This window comes from Terrapene carolina, unplaced genomic scaffold (assembly GCF_002925995.2).
Source record: "Terrapene carolina triunguis isolate 2854851 unplaced genomic scaffold, T_m_triunguis-2.0 Scaffold88, whole genome shotgun sequence".
In the NCBI taxonomy this organism is placed as follows: Eukaryota; Metazoa; Chordata; order Testudines; family Emydidae; genus Terrapene; species Terrapene triunguis.
Genome location: NW_020664439.1, coordinates 1,251,143 through 1,269,562, shown reverse-complemented (window position 1 = coordinate 1,269,562; position 18,420 = coordinate 1,251,143). Strand labels below are relative to the sequence as shown.

Here is an 18,420-nt window from a genome sequence, read left to right as displayed (position 1 = left end):
GGTGCAGACCACCTTAGGGAGGAATGAAGGATATGGTCGGAGTTGGACCTTATCCTTATGGAACACCGTGTACGGGGGTTCAGAGGTCAGGGCCCGGAGTTCCAAGACCCGTCTAGTGGATGTGATCGCCACCAGGAAGGCTACCTTCCATGAGAGGTGCAACCAGGAGCATGTAGCTAGTGGTTCAAATGGAGGACCAGTTAACCTTGCGAGCACCAGGTTCAGGTCCCACTGGGGGCCTAACATAGGGGAAGAGGCGATCCAAACCCTTAAGGACTCGGCAAGTCATGGCATGGGAGAAAACCGCGTGGCCCTGCACTGCCGGGTGAAAGACTGATATGGCCGCCAGGTGCACCTTGATGGATGAGAGTGCTAGGCCCTGGGCTCTAAGGTGAAGGAGGTAGTCTAATATAAGCTGAATCGGAGCAGCCAGAGGCGAAATGCCCTGATCAGCGGCCCACCAGGAAAAACGAGACCATTCTGCCAGGTAGGCCCGACATGTGGAGGGCCGTCTGCTTTCCAGAAGGACGTGCTGAACCCCTTCCGAGCAAGTCCTCTCCTCCCAGCCTAACCATTGAGCAGCCACGCCATGAGTTGGAGCGCCGCTAGGTTGGGGTGGAGGAGGCGACCCTGGTCCTGGGATAGCAGGTCCGGGCGGGATGGCAACGGTCACGGCGGGGTGACTGCCAGGATCGTGAGAGTCCTGTACCACTGCTGCCTGGGCTATGCCGGGGCGATCAAGAGGACCCAGGCCCTGTCCGTTTTTATCTTTTCCAAGACCTTGCCGATTAGCGGAATTGGGGGAAAGGCATAGAAAAGTTGGCCTGATCAGGACAGAAGGAAGGCGTCAGAGATAGCGCCCACGCCCTACCCCCCCGGAGCAGAAATGGGGACACCGGTGATTCTGCAGTGTCATGAACAGGTCCACTTGGGGAGTGCCCCACGTTTGGAAAATCCTGTGCACCACCTCTGGGTGCAGTGACCACTCGTGCTGAGAGAAGTCTCGGCTCAGGCAATCTGCCCGAGAATTCCAGGCGCCCGGTAAGTGTTGGGCTTCTAGGAAAATATCATGGGCTATGCAGAAGTCCCACAGCCTGAGGGCTTCCTGGCAGAGGGCTGAGAAACGGGCCCCACCTTGCCTGTTGACGTAAAACATCGAGGCCGTGTTGTCCGTGAGAACCCTGACTACTCTGCCCTCCAGAAGCGAGCGGAAGGCCACACATGCCAGATGGACCGCCCTGAGCTCCTTGACATTTATATGCAGGGCAAGGTCCTGCGTGGACCACAGACCTTGGGTCTGGACGTTTGCCACATGGGCTCCCCACCCCAGGTCCGACACGTCGGATACCAACTCCACAGATGGGGGTCGGCTCCTGAATGGGATCCCTTGGAGCATGTTCCCTGGGGAGGACCACCATCACAGAGAGGCATTCACTGGTTCGGGCACAGTGAGGACTTTGTCCATTCTGTCTCTGGACTGGGAGAATACCGAGGCCAACCAGAGCTGGAGGGGCTGCATCCTGAGTCTGGCGTGAAGAACCACATACGTGCACTCCGACATATGACCCAGGAGCTGGAGGAACGCTCTGGCTGTGGTCACGGGGAACCTTGTAACCGTGCTGATGAGCTCCCTTAGGGTTTTAAATCTGTCCGGTGGGAGGGAGGCCCTGGCTGATGTTGTGTCTAGAATTGCCCCAATGAACTCTATGTGCTGCACCGGGACTAACATGGACTTGGTGTTGTTTACCAACATGCCCAGTGTGGTGCATGTGGACAGGAGGAGAGATACGTGATCCTGCATCTGTGACCTGGAGCTGCCCTTGACCAGCCAGTCATCAAGGTTTGGAAATAACTGGACCCCCCCGACATCTGAGGTAGGCCGCTACCACAGACTTACACTTTGTGAATACCCTGGGAGCAGTGGACAGGCCAAACGGGGGGACAGTAAACTGGTAGTGCTCCTGCCTAACCATGAAACGGAGAAACCGCTTGTGTCCCTCTAATATATGAATGTGGAAGTACGCGTCCTGTACATAGAGGGGGGCGTACCAGTCCCAGGGATCCAGAGAAGAGATGATGGAGGCCAGAGAGACCATGTGAAACTTGAGCTTTACCATGTACTGGTTCAGGCCTCGCAGGTCCAGGATGGGCCTGAGCCCCCCTTTAGCCTTTGGGATAAGGAAGTAGCGGGAGCAGAACCCTTTGCATCTGAACTCTACTGGCACCACTTCCACCGCTCCTAGGCCCAGGAGCCACCTCACCTCCTGCTCGAGCAGGGTCTCGTGAGAGGGGTCCCTGAGGAGGGATGGGGATGGAGGGTGGATAGGTGGGGTAGAGGTAAACTGGAGGGTGTAGCCCCAGGCGACAGTGTTCAAGACCCATCGGTCCGAGGTCAGCCGCGACCACTCTGGGAGAAAAGCACCAGTTGGAGAAGGGAAGCTTTATTGCAGGTGGATCCCTGGTATGAACTGGTAAGTCGTCCCCGGGCATCCTGTCAAAACTGGTGCTTTCCCGCCTGTTTACCTTTGGAGGGCTCAGGTTGGGGCGCAAGCCGGGATTGCCATTGTGGCATTTTTTATAGTCCCTGGACCTTTTTATAAGAGGGCTCATATCTAGAGTGGGTGGCCTGGGTGGAAGCCTGCTGCGGTTTGAACTTGATCCTGGCCGGGGCCAGGACAGAGAGGCCAAGAGTCTTTAATGTTGTGCGGGAATCCTTCAGACTGTGTAATTTCATGTCCGTCTGTTACGCAAACAGGGCCTTGCCATCGAACAGAAGGTCCTGCAAAGAGTTCTGTGCCTTGCTGGACAGCCCAGACAGCAGGAGCCACAACGCCCTCCTCATGGACATCGCGGAGGCCATAGACCTTGCAGCTGTATCTGCTGAATCCAAGGCTGCCTGCAGGGTCGCCCTGGCGGCAGCCGTACCCTACTCCACCAGAGCCTTGAACTCTTTTTTGTCACGCTCTTGGAGGGAGTCCTCAAATTTGGGCAGGGAGCCCCACAAATTTAACTTGTATCTACCCAGCAGGGCTTGGTGATTCGCCACCCTCAGTTGGAAACTCAAGGACGAATAAACCTTTCTACCGAATAGATCTAGTCTCCTCGATTCCTTATTCTTAGGAGTAGGGGCGGGTTGGCCTTGCCTCTCCCTATGGTTGAATGACTCAACGACTAGAGAGTTGGGGGCATGGCGGGTATACAGGTATTCATGCCCCTTGGTGGGCATGAAATATTTCCATTCTGCCCTTTTAGAGATGGAGAGCAAGGAAGCTGGGGTTTGCCACAAGGCGTTCAAGATCTTTGCCACCCCTTCATGGAGTGGGAGAGACACTCTGGCCGGTGCTGAAGCCGAGAGGACGTTGAAGAGGAAGTCCAAGGGTTCCTCCACCTCCTCAGCTTGTAGGTTGAGGCTTGATGCCACCCTTTTCAACAGCTCTTGGTGGGCTTTAGACTCCTCCTGCGGAACAGGCGGAGGAGGGGCCATGATCGCCTCATCTGGGGAGGATGGGGGCGCAGCACTCTGCGTCCCCACCGGTGCCGCAGGCCCCACCACTTGGTCCCCTTCTGGGTGCGGGACCGGGGATGAATGCTCCACCGACTCTCTTCTGGGCGGTTGAGAAAGGGAGGCCTATGGTCTCTCCGAGGCTCCAGCCACCGAGCGAGCCACCACCGGGGGCTGCGTCGGGGGCCACTGGGCCCATTGGTACCATAGCGCTGGCCAAGGGGCTCGTTGCCATTGTACTTGCTGTGGCACTGGCGGAGCGGGCTGTTCAGCCTGACTAGCCTGGCCCATTGATTGACGACTGCGAAGGGAGGCCAGGCTGGCATATGATCTACCGCTATCCCGGAACTGGGACGAATGGCGGCATCAGGAATGGTGCCGACCACGAGACCATGACAGCATGGAGGAGTGGGAGTACCTCCGGTTGCTGCACCGCGACCGGCTCCGACGGGCGGATCCACAACGGCGGGGTGCCGGTGATCGACGCCTAGGGCTGCGGGAGCGGTGCTGCGGCGAGGACCTCGAGTGAGATGAAGAATGGGAATGGCATCGATGCTTGAAACCACGAAGGGCTACGATAGCTTCTGGAGATAACAACCTCTGGTGCTGTCTGTTTCAGTCTCGATGGGGCACACTCTCCTTGCGAGGTCTACACTCCCTCGAGGCAGAGTGGTGCCTGGAACCCCTGCTAGTCGGCACCCAGCCAGATAACCTGGTGGGGGCCGATGGGGACCGGCGCAGACTGCGCACGGGGCAGTCTCTGAACCGGGAACGGTGTCGGGAACCTTCCCTAGACCATGAATGGTACCGTCCAGGCGGTGACTGCGGGGATCTGAGTGGTGGCTTGCCTCTGGACCGGGGAGCCAATGGCGGAGGTGCCACCAGTACCGGCAGTGACATCATGTCTCGGGCCGCCTGCAGGGCCTCCAGCGTGGAGGGCACCCGAATGTGGCCACTGGCGTCCGGGGAGGTCGGTTCAGAGTGGGCAGGGCTACTCCACTCAACTTGAGTCGGAGGCCAGGAGGCCGATGAGGACAGAGAGCTGCCCAACGCAGGTCTAGTCTCTCCCTGGTCTTGCTCCAGTGCCTTGGGGGAGAAGACCTCCTCTTCGCCTTTTTGGAGTGTCCCGAGGTCGGGGAGCGGTGCCGGCTGGTGGAGGGCACCGCAGGGTCAGCGCGCACTGATGCCGCGGTGCTTGGTCCCGACTCGGAGTGGCACAGCAGCGTCGGGGTTAAGGCTAACTCCATGGTCTCTCTCAAAATGGCTCGGAGCTGAATGACCCGCTCCTTCTTGGTCTGAGGTTTGAAAGATCTGCAAATTTTGCAGCGATCGCTGAGATGGGTTTCCTCCAGACAGCGTAAACAGTCCACATGCGGATCACTCACGGGCATCAGCCACTTGAAGTGTCGCACGACTTAAAGCCCGGGCGCACTAAGCTAAATCTAACTAAACTACTTTTTTAACTACAGGTACCATTAACTATGAACTAACAGAGTCCAAGAGGGAAGCTACAGCCGAGCTGGAGCAGAGCAGTTCCAAAGCACCTTCACTGGCGGCAAGAAGGAACCAAGGGTGGGGGGAGCACGCAGTGCCCCTTATACCGTGCCATAGTGGTGCCACTCCAGGGGTTGCTGGGGTGCTCCCCTATGGGTACTGCTAGGGGAAAAACTTCTGGCACCAGTGCATGTGGCGAGCACGCACACCTATTGTGGAATGCACATGAGCAATCACTCAAAGAAGAAGTTTTGCTGGCACAAGCGCTCATGTGCACAGCACTTTGTCGGCGGAAGACGCTCTCCCACCGACATAGCTACCGCCGCTCACTAAGCTGGTTTTATTGTGTAGGTGGGAGAGCTCTCTCCCGTCAGCATAATGTGGCTACATGAGGGCTCTTACAGTAGCGCAGCTGTATCGGTACAGCTGTGCTGTTGTAAGCTTGTAAGTGTAGACATGGCTGCAGAGTGAACCGTTGCCCCTTTCTAGATGAAAATGACCTGCCACCACCAACAGCACCTGTCGAGAGTCCAAAAGAGAGAACCCTGTAGTGGTAGTGTTGTTGGCTGGCCACAAATCTCAGGAATCTCCTGTGTGCTGGATTTACGTCCGCATGAAAGTAGGCATCTTTGAGATTGAGGGCCATGAACCAACTTTCTGGATCTAGAGACAGGATAACTGACAACAGGATCATCATTCTGAATTTCTGGCGGTGGATGAACTTGTTCAGTTCACTGAGGTCCAGAAAGGGTGTCCATCCCTCTGTCTTATTGGGGATGAGGAAGTACCTTCAGTGGAACCTCTTTTCTTTTGCTGTAGGAGATACTGGTTCTATTGGGTTGGGGAGGGAAGAGAACTGAACTGTACCCGGAAGAGACAACCTCTAGTATCCATCTGTCCATTGTGACTTCATTCTAGGCAGACAGGTAATGGGAAAGTTGGCCTCCAAAGGGATGGGAAAGACCAAAGGGGTTGTATAAATCTGGAGGGACAGTTGGTGGGGGGGCTCTTCAAGCTCCTGTCAAAACACTGGTTTTGGAGAGGGGTGAGTAATGAAAGCCAATTGTCTCTGGGCACCCTTTCTGTGCGTCCGCTTATGGTTGCAAGGCAGTTCATAATGCCACTAGTGATAAAAGGCCCGTAGGTCTGCGCATGTGGTCTGTGGCTTACTGGGTTTCCTCTTGACAGCAGGTGTGTAAAATACTCAGGGACTCCAGTGTGGCTTGGGAGTCTATCAATGAGCAGAGAGGCTCATCTGTCTTCACACTGAATACAGCATCATACTCGAACAGAAGGTCTTCCGCCATCATTTGAACCTCCTTCGGGATTCCTGAGGAGGAGAGACAAGACAGCCTGGAATGCATTGTCCTAGGGAAGGGGGTTCCATGACCACTACTCTCAAGAGGAGGAGATGGGTGGTGGTGGTGGGGGACTCCCTCCTAAGGGGAACAGAGTCATCCATCTGCCATCCAGACTGGAAAACGCGAGAAGTGTGCTGCTTGCATGGAGCTAGAATTCAGGATGTGATGGACTGTCTGCCGAGACTGATCAAGCCCTCGGACTGCTACCCCTTCCTATTTCTCCACGGGGACACCAATGATACTGCCAAGAATGACCTTGAGCGGGTCACTGCAGACTATGTGGCTCTGGGAAGAAGGATAAAGGAGTTTGAGGCGTAAGTTGTGTTCTCGTCCATCCTCCGTGTTGAAGGAAAAGGCCCAGGTAGGGACCATCAAATTGTGGAAGTTAATGCGTGGTTGCACAGGTGGTGTTGGAGAGAGGGCTTTGGATTCTTCAACCATGGAATGTTGTTCCAGGAAGAAGGATTGCTAGGAAGAGATGGGATCCACCTAATGAAGAGAGGGAAGAGCATCTTCGCAGGCAGGTTTGCTAACCTAGTGAGGAGGGCTTTAAACTAGGTTCGCCAGGGGATGGAGACCTAACCCCTGAGGTAAGTGGAGAAGTGGCATACCGTGAGGAAAACCAAGGAGGAGGGTGCAACAGGGGAGGATTGATGGATTGCCTTACCAAGTGTATGGATGAATCTGGAGCATGGATGAAGGCTAGCTGCACGAGACTCAATCCAGATAAGACTTGGGTGATACTGGTCGGGTGGGGGAAACAACCAGCTGAGATGGAATGGACATCTGCCCCTTTGATTGAGGCAGTGTGTCCACCTTTTGTTGGACCCCAAATAAATAAAAATAAAGAAATAAATAAAATTATAATGCCAACAGTGCCCATTCTTCACCCTACTCACTATTAGCTTGTATGCTGTAGCCCACCCCCTACTTCATCTGTTTATGTCTTTAGACTGCCAGCCCTTCAGGGCAGGGCTTGTCTCTGTCTATAACCTGTGTAGTACCTAGCACAACAGTAATTGTGATCAGAGTGCTCATTCTGGAATTCTGGGATCAGGAATAGCCAGGGCAGTTTTCTTTCATTTACGTTAAGCTGGCAGGATGCAACCACTGCTTTCAGACAGGGACCTTCCTATCCTCATCCATGGCTTTGACACCTAGAAATGAGACTGCTGCAGCACACTTTGCATGGGACAATAGCTTAGATCTATCCAGTACCTGACCCTGGGGCAGAACTCATCTGCCCAATTGTTCAGCGATATGTCTGTGACAGAGTGGTCCGTAACAGAATGATTGCTCACAGGCTGCTAGACAGCATGCCCCAGCTTTGAAAGAAAGTCAGCCTACTCTGGTATGGTAGCTTGGCTTAGAGAGAGGACTGCTACAGCTTTCAGAGACTTCATTCAGCCTGGGACTGAAGTTCATCTGGAATCCTGGTTTAGGCAGAGGCCTGTCTAGTTGTAAAGATTTGCTCTAGCTCTGAAAGGTTGTGTCAGGCTTCGGGGCTGCCAAGTATCTGGCATCCATAGGCGGTGAGTTATATTCCCACGTGGTGCTCGGGCACCAGCAATATTCAGAGCCCAGGAGCCCAGCTCCACCAATATTTGGGGCCGGGTGTTCCCCCACCCCGGCCCCATCTGCCGCTCCCCCCCCCCCACGCCTCCCCCGGACCCCTCTTGCCTTCCCGGGCCCCGGAGCAGAGAGTCACTGTCTCTTCCGTGCAGCTCCATGCTGCCTCCCTGCAGTAACTGCTGTCGCAGGGTCCTAGTGCCCCCTATCTCAACTGCCAGGGCAGACTGACTCTGAGCCTGCGCTTCCACCTCAGACCCTTCCTTTTTCCAGCGGGACCCTCCACCAGCACAGGGGCCACCCCGCCCGCAGTCACCGCTCCTGCCCCATGCTGGGCAAGGAGGCAGCACAATCCCTCACCCTCAGTGAGGCTACAGTCAGGGGCAACAGCAGGGGAGGAGGCACACATAGCACCCCCCGGCACCCACCACGGGGGAGGCAAGGGAGATTCCTGGACCTGAGAGAGGCCCTAGGAGCACATGCAGTGACAGTGGTGGAGGTGAGTGTGCTGCTGGGGAGGTGGGAAAGGGGGACTCCTTCCCTAGAGCTCGCTGCTGTTGGCAGGGAAAGGGCTGGGAGGAGTCCTCCTCTCTAGCCCCTGTCCCGGAACAGCCTGCCTGCACCCCAAACTCATCCAAGCCCTGCCCCACCCCAGAGCCCACACCCCCAGCCAGAGCTTTGACCCCCCCACACCCTCAACTCTCTACCCTAGCCCTGAGCCCCTCCAACACCCCAAACACCTCATCTCCAGTTCCAGCCAGAGCCTCACCCCCCACACCCTCAACCCTCTATCCTAGCCCTGAGTCCCTCCAGCACCCCAAACCCCTTATCCCCAGTCCCAGCCAGAGCCCTCATCCCCCTGCACTCCAACCCTCTGCCCCAGCCCTGAGCCTAACACCCCAAATCCCCCAGCCCCAGCCAGAGCCCTCACCCCCTACACCCTACTCTTGCCCTGAGCCCCTCCCACACCCCTGCACCCCTCATCTGCAGACACATCCCACAGCCCTCACCCCTGTATCCCCTCTCTCTGCACCCCCTCCCATCCCCAAACTCCCTCCCAGAGCCTGCACCCTGCACCCCAATCCCCTGCCCCAGCCTAGGGCCTGCACCCAAGACCTCCTCCCCCACCCAAACTCCCTCCTAGAGCCTTGGGCAGGTGGGGGGCGGAGTTTGGGCGGGGGCAGATTCTGGGCACCACCAAAATTTCTACAAACCTGCCACCCCTGCTGGCATCTCACTTGACATTCATGCACTCGGCAGCCCTGTGTGCTTTCCCACAGCCCAGCTGAGATGTCATGTGAACAGAGCAACTGCCATAGCAGATCAGACACAAAGTCCATCTAGTCCAGGGGCATCCAGCAGGGCTGCAAGAATGGCTACAACTGCTATTTCAGGCCACCAGAGGTCACTGTGGTGCCTGCCCTGCACACAGCCATGGGTCTCCGTCTCTCTTTGTTCTGCTCCCCCTGCTGGATCCCAGGGGGAGACGCAGTGGCTGTCAGCAGCAGCGGGCTGGGAAGAGGGCTGTGGCTAGGAGAATGAGTCAGACAACACAGACTCCAGGGCCAGATCTACCTGCTCATCACCACGGGCCACCACATCACTGCCACCAGCATAGCCCTGGGCTGGATGAGATCAGCTCACGAAGGACGACAGTTGGCTGAAGCTGAACCCGAGCACAGGGCCGCCCAGAGGATTCAGGGGGCCTGGGGCAAAGCGGGGGAGCAGACATAAAAAAAGGCGCCACCCGCTGCAGCGCTTGTACTCACCGGGCGGCGCTCCGAGTCTGCGGCAGCGGCGGATCCTTCACTTGCTCCGCGTCTTCGGCAGCACTGAAGGACCCGCCGCCGAAATGCTGCCAAAGACCCGGACCACCACCGGGTGAGTAGCCAGGGAAGGGATTCTCGGCCAGGGCTCACAGGGCCCCTGCAGGGCCCGGGGCAAATTGCCCCACTTGCCCCCCCCTCTGGGCGGCCCTGCCCGAGCAAGGCAGAGTGATGCCGCTGGGCAGAGGAAAGTACTTGGAAGACTTTGCAGTTATAGGGCAGTCTCCTTTGGCTGAAGGGTCACACCCACAACTGGTCAATACAGTCCATGGTCTAGAAGTGCTCCTGGTTCCCTTGCTGATGCTGAGCTCTCACATGGCAGCATCCACGAGTAACGCTTTCTACTAGCTCCGGTTGGCTAGGAGACTCCATCCCATCCTGGCGGACAAAGACCTGGCCTCAGTTACTCATGCCTTCATCACCTCCCGTCTGGCGTATGGCAATGGGATATACCCGGGCATGAGGCCTTCTGCACTTAGGAAATTCCAACTAGTACAGTCCGTTACAGTGTGTCTCTTCAACAACACAAGCTGCCAGGAGCACATCAAACCTGTTCTCTGCTCCCCACATCGGCTTCCCAAAGAATAGAGTCAATTTCAAGGTCTCAGTCCTTATCTTCAAGGCGCTCCATAGCTTGGACCCAGGGTACCTAAAAGTGTCTAGTGATCTGGGATGTAGACTAATCAACAACTCCACTCCTCATTCTTTTGTGCCATATGGATAGAGCTCATCTCTGCCAGAGATAGACTTTCTCAGAGTCCAGTCCCATACTGTGGAACGAACTCCCGCATGGGAGTGAGGACCATCCCAGACCTCCCCGCCTGCCGCTCCAAGAGCAAGGAGCACTCCTTTGTCCTGCCTTCTTTAATACAAACCCAGCAGCATGGACATAAAACAAACAAAAAAACCACCCTACCAAACCAAAACCCTCCTCCGCACAACAGTTCTCCCCAAGGGGAGGATGAGAGAGAAAACAAACCACACATGACAGATGTTAAGACACTTTGCTTAATGCACGACTGGCACATATGCATATACTATGGTGAGGAGTGTGGTATAAGAACCCATATAGAACAGGCCCCCAGCTTCCCCCTCAGACTCCTAGCACCCACCTCATACAGCATCCCCAGACTCCCCTCAGCAATTCCAGCCTCCCTTCAGCACCCGTGCCCCCCTACCTTCCAGCACTCACCCCTCTGCCACCCCAGACACCCTCGTACCTCCAACACCCAGACATCTACACACCATGGACACCTAACGGCACCCCCACACTCATGCACCCTAGCAGCTCCCCAGACTCTCTCTCACCTAACCCCAGTCACAGCTGCCATGTTTTGTGCAGTTCCACATCCTGCTGCCCATGGCATAGTGTGCTGCCCACAAGCTGGAGTTTATGGTCACATGCAAATGATTTGCAAATATCACCCATGGAACTTAAAACTTGGCAGCTATGTAACTTGGGAGCTTAGCTTAGGCAGAAGCCCACGGCAGCCTGGAAAAATTTCTGTTCAAACTAGACAACGTTTTCTCCTGACAATGGGAGTTGCATTGTTAGGAAGTTGCTGTAACTTACATTTATTTCAATTTTACAAGGCTTAAAAGGATGTCTCTTTTTCCTATATTTTTAATGCTCCTGAGTTTTTTCTGTCTCATTCCCCTTCACAGTACCTGAGTCTATGACCCACAGTTCACCAGTGTTGGCACAGTGTGTGACAACGTCCCACCATGAGCATAATACAGCAGTGCTCTATGCTCTGCACCAGCTCTCAAGCTGGCTTGTGAATGGAGTTGAAGGTGTTGGTTTTGACCTACCCTGCTCTCCTCATGCCATACTGCTACAGCTGCAGTCAGTGGAAATGCCCAAACTGGAGCCCCTATGTAGAGTCCCCAAGGAGAGAGGAAGCAACTGGCAAGGGCATTCTCTGTGAAGCCTCCTAGACTTTGGTTTTTGCTCCCCTAACCTTGGTCTGAAATTACCCAAACTAACTGACTGCAAGCCCATCTACTTTCCCTGACTTTTGGGGAAGAGCAGAGAGGGTGGTGAGGTTTAATGTTAGTTTTATTTTTCTCTTGCTTGTGGGAGCTGTTAATTATAACAACTGAATATTGAAAAGTTGTCAAGGGCATTCTTTCACATATTGCTATGATCTTGTAGTGAGATATTAAGGTTGCATTGTAAGTTTCTGTTTTACAGGGTCTGGACCTTAGTGTCACCTTTCTTCTGAACCTTTTTGGTAAACATGCCATGGGGAATTGGAACCAAATTTCAGCTAGTAATTAATGTGTGTGTGGAATGATCTCCAATGTGTATTTTGCGTTTATATGTTTTAGGGTTTTTTAGGAAAGTTGGGAAACCGGAAAAGCAGAGGAGTTTGAATTTTCCACACAACATGCATTTGCTGCTCCTGGCTGCTGCCTGAGCAGTAACACTATGATATCAGAGATAATCAGCCACTCAGCACACCTGCCCTCTAGTTCATTAGCATATGTGTGGGAGTGACTATTGCCTGTCACTCACTACAGGACAGGCCCAACAAAGAAAGTAACAGAACGCCACTAGCCGTCATCTACAGCCCCCAACTCAAACCTCTCCAGCGCATCATCAAGGATCTACAACCTATCCTGAAGGACGATCCCTCACTCTCACAGACCTTGGGAGACAGGCCAGTCCTCGCTTACAGACAGCCCCCCAACCTGAAGCAAATACTCACCAGCAACTACACACCACACAACAAAAACACTAACCCCGGTACCAATTCCTGCAACAAACCCCACTGCCAACTCTGTCCGCATATCTATTCAAGGGACACCATCACAGGACCTAACCACATCAGCCACACCATCAGGGGCTCGTTCACCTGCACATCTACCAATGTGATATATGCCATCATTTGACAGCAATGCTCCTCTGCCATGTACATTGGCCAAACCGGACAGTGTCTACGCAAAAGAATAAATGGACACAAATCAGACGTCAAGAATTATAACATTCAAAAACCAGTCGGAGAACACTTCAGTCTCCCTGGACACTCAATAACAGACTTAAAAGTGGCAATTCTTCAACAAAAAAACTTCAAAAGCAGACTTCAACGAGAAACTCCAGAATTGGAATTAATTTGCAAACTGGACACCATCAAATTAGGCCTGAATAAAGATTGGAAGTGGATAGGTCACTACAAAAAGTAATTTTCCCTCTGCTGATACTCACACCTTCTTGTCAACTGTTGGAAATAGGCGACGTCCACATTGATTGCATTGGCCTTGTTAGCAGTACAAAAGTAATTTTCCCTCGCTTGATATTCACCCCTTCTTGTCAACTGTTGAGAATAGGCACTGACCCCCCCCCCCACACACTTGGCAAGGCAACTCCCATCTTTTCATGTTCTGTAATATTTATACTGCTTATTTTATTTTTCAGTCCATGCATCTGATGAAGTGGGTTTTAGCCCAGGAAAGCTTATGCCCAAATAAATTTGTTAGTCTCTAAGGTGCCACAAGGACTCCTTGTTGTTTTTGCTGATACAGACTAACACAGCTACCACTCTGAAACCTATTGCCTTGGTTGTCATGGCAACATATGCCTTTGATAATTGATTGACCTCAGACAACCATAACATTATTCCAGAGCAGGGTCCCAGGAGGAATGGCAAAGAGAGCAAACTGGGTTTGGACAAGTTCCTAGAGTAGTCCTTTGGGCTTCAGGTAAGTTACACAGTTTCTTTTCACAGGGGAATTGTTTGTTCCTTTCCTCAGAAAGGGTTACATGAAAATAAGACACAAAATTACTGTAAAGATGTCGGAATTAGGACATGGGTCAGCCGAGCCTTGGGCAGCTGACATTCCCACGGTGACACCAGCAGCACTCTGGAGAACAGGTGCCACAGGAAGTACCACCCAAAGGATCCAGAATGACAGTACCCTGCACCCCTCCTACTGGCGAGCCACCCTATTTAACTCTGGAGTGCACCCCAGGAAGTTGTCTGGGCAGCCACACAGACTTCAGGCATGCTGCAATTCCGGACCTCAATCTCCGGTCTCCAATCCAAGCCTGAGTCTGACCCTGACTCTTGCCCGCCTGCCTTCAGCCTGGTCATACCTCTGATCTCTGGCCTCCGATCCCGACTCTTGCTTATTTAACAAGTAGGGGTCTCAAAGTCCTGGCCCACAGGCCATCTGTGGCCCAAGAACCTCCCCACTGCAGCCCGCGAAGGAGAGATGCATGCAGCCATTCTGCCGGCAATGTCTGCTGCAGGCGCCACCCACCGCAGCTCCCATTGGCAGGGGGAGAGGGACAGAGATATCATCACTAGTCGCCGGGCAGAGTCAGCCATGGCGACAGCATCATTAGTTGCTGGGCAGAATCAGCCATGGAGGCAGTGTCACTTTTTTCCACAATGAATATAAACAAGTCAAAATACCGAACACAACTATCTGATGCACACCTTGCTGCAATCCTGAAGGTTTCAATTGCTCAGTCACTGAGGCCAAACATCAACAAACTGACAGAACTGAAGCATTGCCGGGTGTCTGGCAAACACTAAAGACTCTCTGGCAGGCGAAGAATTGTAAGAAGTTGTATGACAGTTTTATTATTTCTAAGAAATTTGAAATAAAAAATACAATATAAACATTTTCTTTTCTGAACACCATCTTCAGTGACATTATTGGCCCCCTGGGAGGATTTGAGGACTGGCACTGACCCTAAGGTAAATTGAGTTTGAGACCCCTGCTCTAGCGAATCCTTCGACCCCTGCTCACAAATATCAAACCTGACATGTGGGCCCCAGCCCCGTTGTAAGCAGCAGGCCAGAATGCCTATGGCCCTGTCCCTTATATTACAGATCCTCTCCTGTAGATTATCTGCGTCTTACAAATTGGAGGCTAGGACTTTAAAAGGCAAATATTCACAAAGAAAGTGGGAAATTATAGATCTGTTAGTCCCAGGTCAGTTTTCTGTTACACAATTTTAAAAAATGTCACGTAGAATCATAAGTTGCAGTGAAACTGAAACAACAAGGAGTCTGGTGGCACCTTAAAGACTAACAGATTTATTTGGGCATAAACTCCCTATTCAAATCCAGATTAATGGTGTTAAATTTGCAAATGAATGTTAGTTCTGCTGTTTCTCTTTGAAGTCTGTTTCTGAAGTTTTTTTGTTCAATGATAGTGACTTTTAAATCTGTAATAGAATGACAAGGGAGATTGAAGTGTTCACTTACTGGCTTATGTATGTTACCATTCCTGATGTCCGATTTGTGTCCATTTACTCTTTTGCGGAGAATTTTCCATCAGGAAATTTGTTTAATTTGCAAATTTAACACCATTAATCTGGGCTTGAACAGGGACTGGGAGTGGCTGGCTCATTACAGAAGCAGCTTTTCCTCTCCTGGAATTGACACCTCCTCATCCATTATTGGGAGTGGACTACATCCACCCTGATTGAATTGGCCCTGTCAACACTGGTTCTCCACTTGCGAAGTAACTCCCTGCTCTCCATGTGTCAGTATATAATGCCTGCATCTGTAACTTTCACTCTATGCATCAGAAGAAGTGAGGTTTTTACCCCACGAAAGCTTATGCCCAAATAAATCTGTTAGTCTTTAAGGTGCCACCAGATTCCTTGTTGTTTTTGTAGATATAGACTAACACGGCTACCCCCGATAGTAAAACTGAAGTTACATTAAAAAAGAAATATGTTTTGTTTGCATAGTTTAATTTAATTACTTTCAGTACATCGGTCAACATGGCATTGAGTGGTGAAATATGGAGCTTCACAAAGATAACAATGGCCATAAAATATACACTGAACACAACAAATGCTTTATGTAGTAAGCATATTATTATTTAAATAGAAAATCTTTTAAATATGTGCCATTAAAAATTAAGGAAATTCACACACACAAAAATCCTTTGTTTAACATTAGTTAAGGTTGCTCACATCAGTAAACTAAACCACAAAAAAATATGAAATGCAAAGCTAAGGATTAAAACGTAGCAAAATTCAAGCACTCTCAAATTAGGAAACTCCAGAATGAACGTTGCCTATTCAGCACGTCTTCCGCCTATGCATTATGATATAGCTTTAAGTAGATGCATAAGTGACCACTTGCAAAAAAGTTTGGTGTAAGTGCTTGCGCAGCATCACATAGGTCATAGGACCTCAGATTCTATCCCTGCCTCAGCCACTGAATTTCTAAGAGATGCTGGCCAAGTCATTTACACCAAACTTTTCACAGGTGGTCACTTATGCGTGGAATTAAAGAATGTATCATAATGGATATCCACTAGAGGAGTGAAAAAAGACTGTATGGCCAATGTTCATTCTAGCGTTTCTTAACTTGAGAGTGCTTGACTTTGCTACCTATTAATCCTTAATTTTGTATTTCCTATTTGTTATGGTTAAGTTTATTGATGAGAGCAATCTTAACTAATGTTAAATGAAGTTTTTTGTTTGTGAATATAAATCAATAGTACAGCCTCCGCACAGTTTTGGAAGCCGCACAATGCAATGGCTGGAACGGGTATGGAAAGCGGACAAGCTGAACAGGGTTATATTAACAAGGATGGATATGATGTCAGATACTAGAGGCATTTATCTGTGTTATTCATTTACCACTGAAATAGTGCAATCTCTAGCTCATGAGCCTTAAGAGAGATCAATAGGAGTCTTTCCAAAGATCATCCCTGCTGTATCTCAGCTGCCCATCTGTATTATGAGAAATCTACTGGCTGCAGGATCACACACTTATTTCCATGGCTACCATGATGCCTATAGTCAGGAGAGAGGCCAAAAAATCCAACTTGCAGCACAATTAAATGCCAAAATGGTACAATAAAATTGCTCACCATTATTAGCCTGGGTAAAACACACACTTTTCCAAATAACTCAAAACACTTGCTCATATGAATAGTGACAGATTGTGTAACAAAAGGGACTTGGAATGTCAGGATTACGTGGAAACTCCCGGAGTCAGCCTACCGTAGTAATGTAGCGGGAATGGAATTCTGGAGCATCCTTCAAGAATGTCAGGCCAGGATGCGTTTCAACCACATCCTGAAAGACAAAACCAAGTGAAATTGGAACAAGGAGTTTTTTTCCTTTTAATTAGAGTTTTAAAATGACTGAGTTTACAAAGTGATGCTCTGTGGCACTTTCCAAACTGCAACTGCAGCATTTAAAAAGTTAATTACAATATTTTAAAATGAACCTTGTAAAAGTACAGGCATTTTCTGGACAATACGCACCTGCTGGGCCATTTTGATTTACTTAAAGACAGAAAAACAAAGGAAGAATTAGTGAGCAGATGAAAACTCATTTTTACTGATAGAGAAAAAAATGTTAGTTACTTGGACCATATGACTCTTTCCTCCCCAAATCCCCTTTTAATTCCTCGCAGATATTAATATTTGTCATACTGATACATCAGAAATAAGTGTTCTTCTGAAAGACTTTAAAAACAGCCCTTTGTGTCTTTCCAGAGCAATATCCAACAACAGGAGAAGAGCTATTTTTTTAAATCTTCTTTCATAAAGATACAATCTTGTGTGATCGGTAGGATACGCATAGCTACAGTCCATACCTTTTCCACACTAACTTGACTATTTTGGTATTTCTCTTTCTCTCAGAATAGTTATTTTTTTAATGCCAAATCCTGGCCTAGTGGTATGGAATTCAGCCAGAGCTGCATGGTTCTGACATGTTCCTGGCTGTGGAAGACCTGCTCATATCGTGAATGGAAGAAGCCTCCAGCCGGATGGCTGCATAAGCACTACATGCCTGCACTACAAGCATCTTCAGTGGCAAGGGGGAAGCATTCATGACTGTGCTCCATCTATAAGAAGATACTGTGGAGGCTTTGAGCATATGGATGGCCTCCTTGAGGGCCAGTGGTGGTGAATAGCCACTAACTGACTGACAGGCAGCCAAGGAAACATTAAAATATTTAATTATTTCGGGGATAATCTCTGGCCTGTGCTATACAGGAGGTCAGACTAGATGATCACAAGTTCCCATGCTGGCCTTAGAATCTGTGAATCCACAAAAGAGATTATGCAGCTCTTAGAGTGCACTGGCAGCTGCAAAATGGAGCTGCTGTCAGTCAGGAGAGGAAACATGCCCTGTGGGGAAAATATGAAAAGTGCCACCAAGGAGCGTGAGAAAAATCCATCCCAAAACTCTTATCCACAACCCCATAATGGTACCAGTTTTTTTGCGGGAAGGCAAGCACCATCTCAGAGATCCAATCTTGCCCCTCAAGACATCTCCATGGTTATGTACAGTGGGCACCACAATATCAGAAATTTATTAACACTGGAAGGAGCTCAGAGAAGGGCATGAGCCAATGATCAGAAGAGCTGGAGGGACTAATTTATGGAAGGAAGATTAAAAGGGCTACGTACATATAGAGCTTAGCAACAAAGACTAAGGAGGGACATGAATAAATTGCCTAGGGAGGTTGTGGAGATTGGAGATTTTTAAGAGCAAGTTAGACAAACACCTGTCAGGGATGGTCTAGATAATACTTAGTCCTGCCATGAGAGCAGGGGACTGGACTAGATGACCCCTCAAGGTCCCTTCCAGACCTATGATTCTATGATACGCAGCCACAACTATCTGAAGGAACTAGACACCAAGAATGGAGAGGGGTGTTTGTTTTTTATAGTGTAT

General features: G+C 50.8%; 1 protein-coding gene across 1 annotated transcript in view; it reads right to left on the bottom strand.

Moving 5' to 3' along the window:
- The window catches only part of PPP2R3A (protein phosphatase 2 regulatory subunit B''alpha), a 169,733-nt gene that overhangs the window by 58,491 nt on the left and 92,822 nt on the right, over positions 1-18,420 (bottom strand). The window contains exon 6 of the mRNA XM_026649887.2: positions 16,732-16,806. Within this exon, the coding sequence (XP_026505672.1) occupies positions 16,732-16,806 (75 nt within the window). The remainder of the gene's footprint in view (positions 1-16,731; positions 16,807-18,420) is intronic.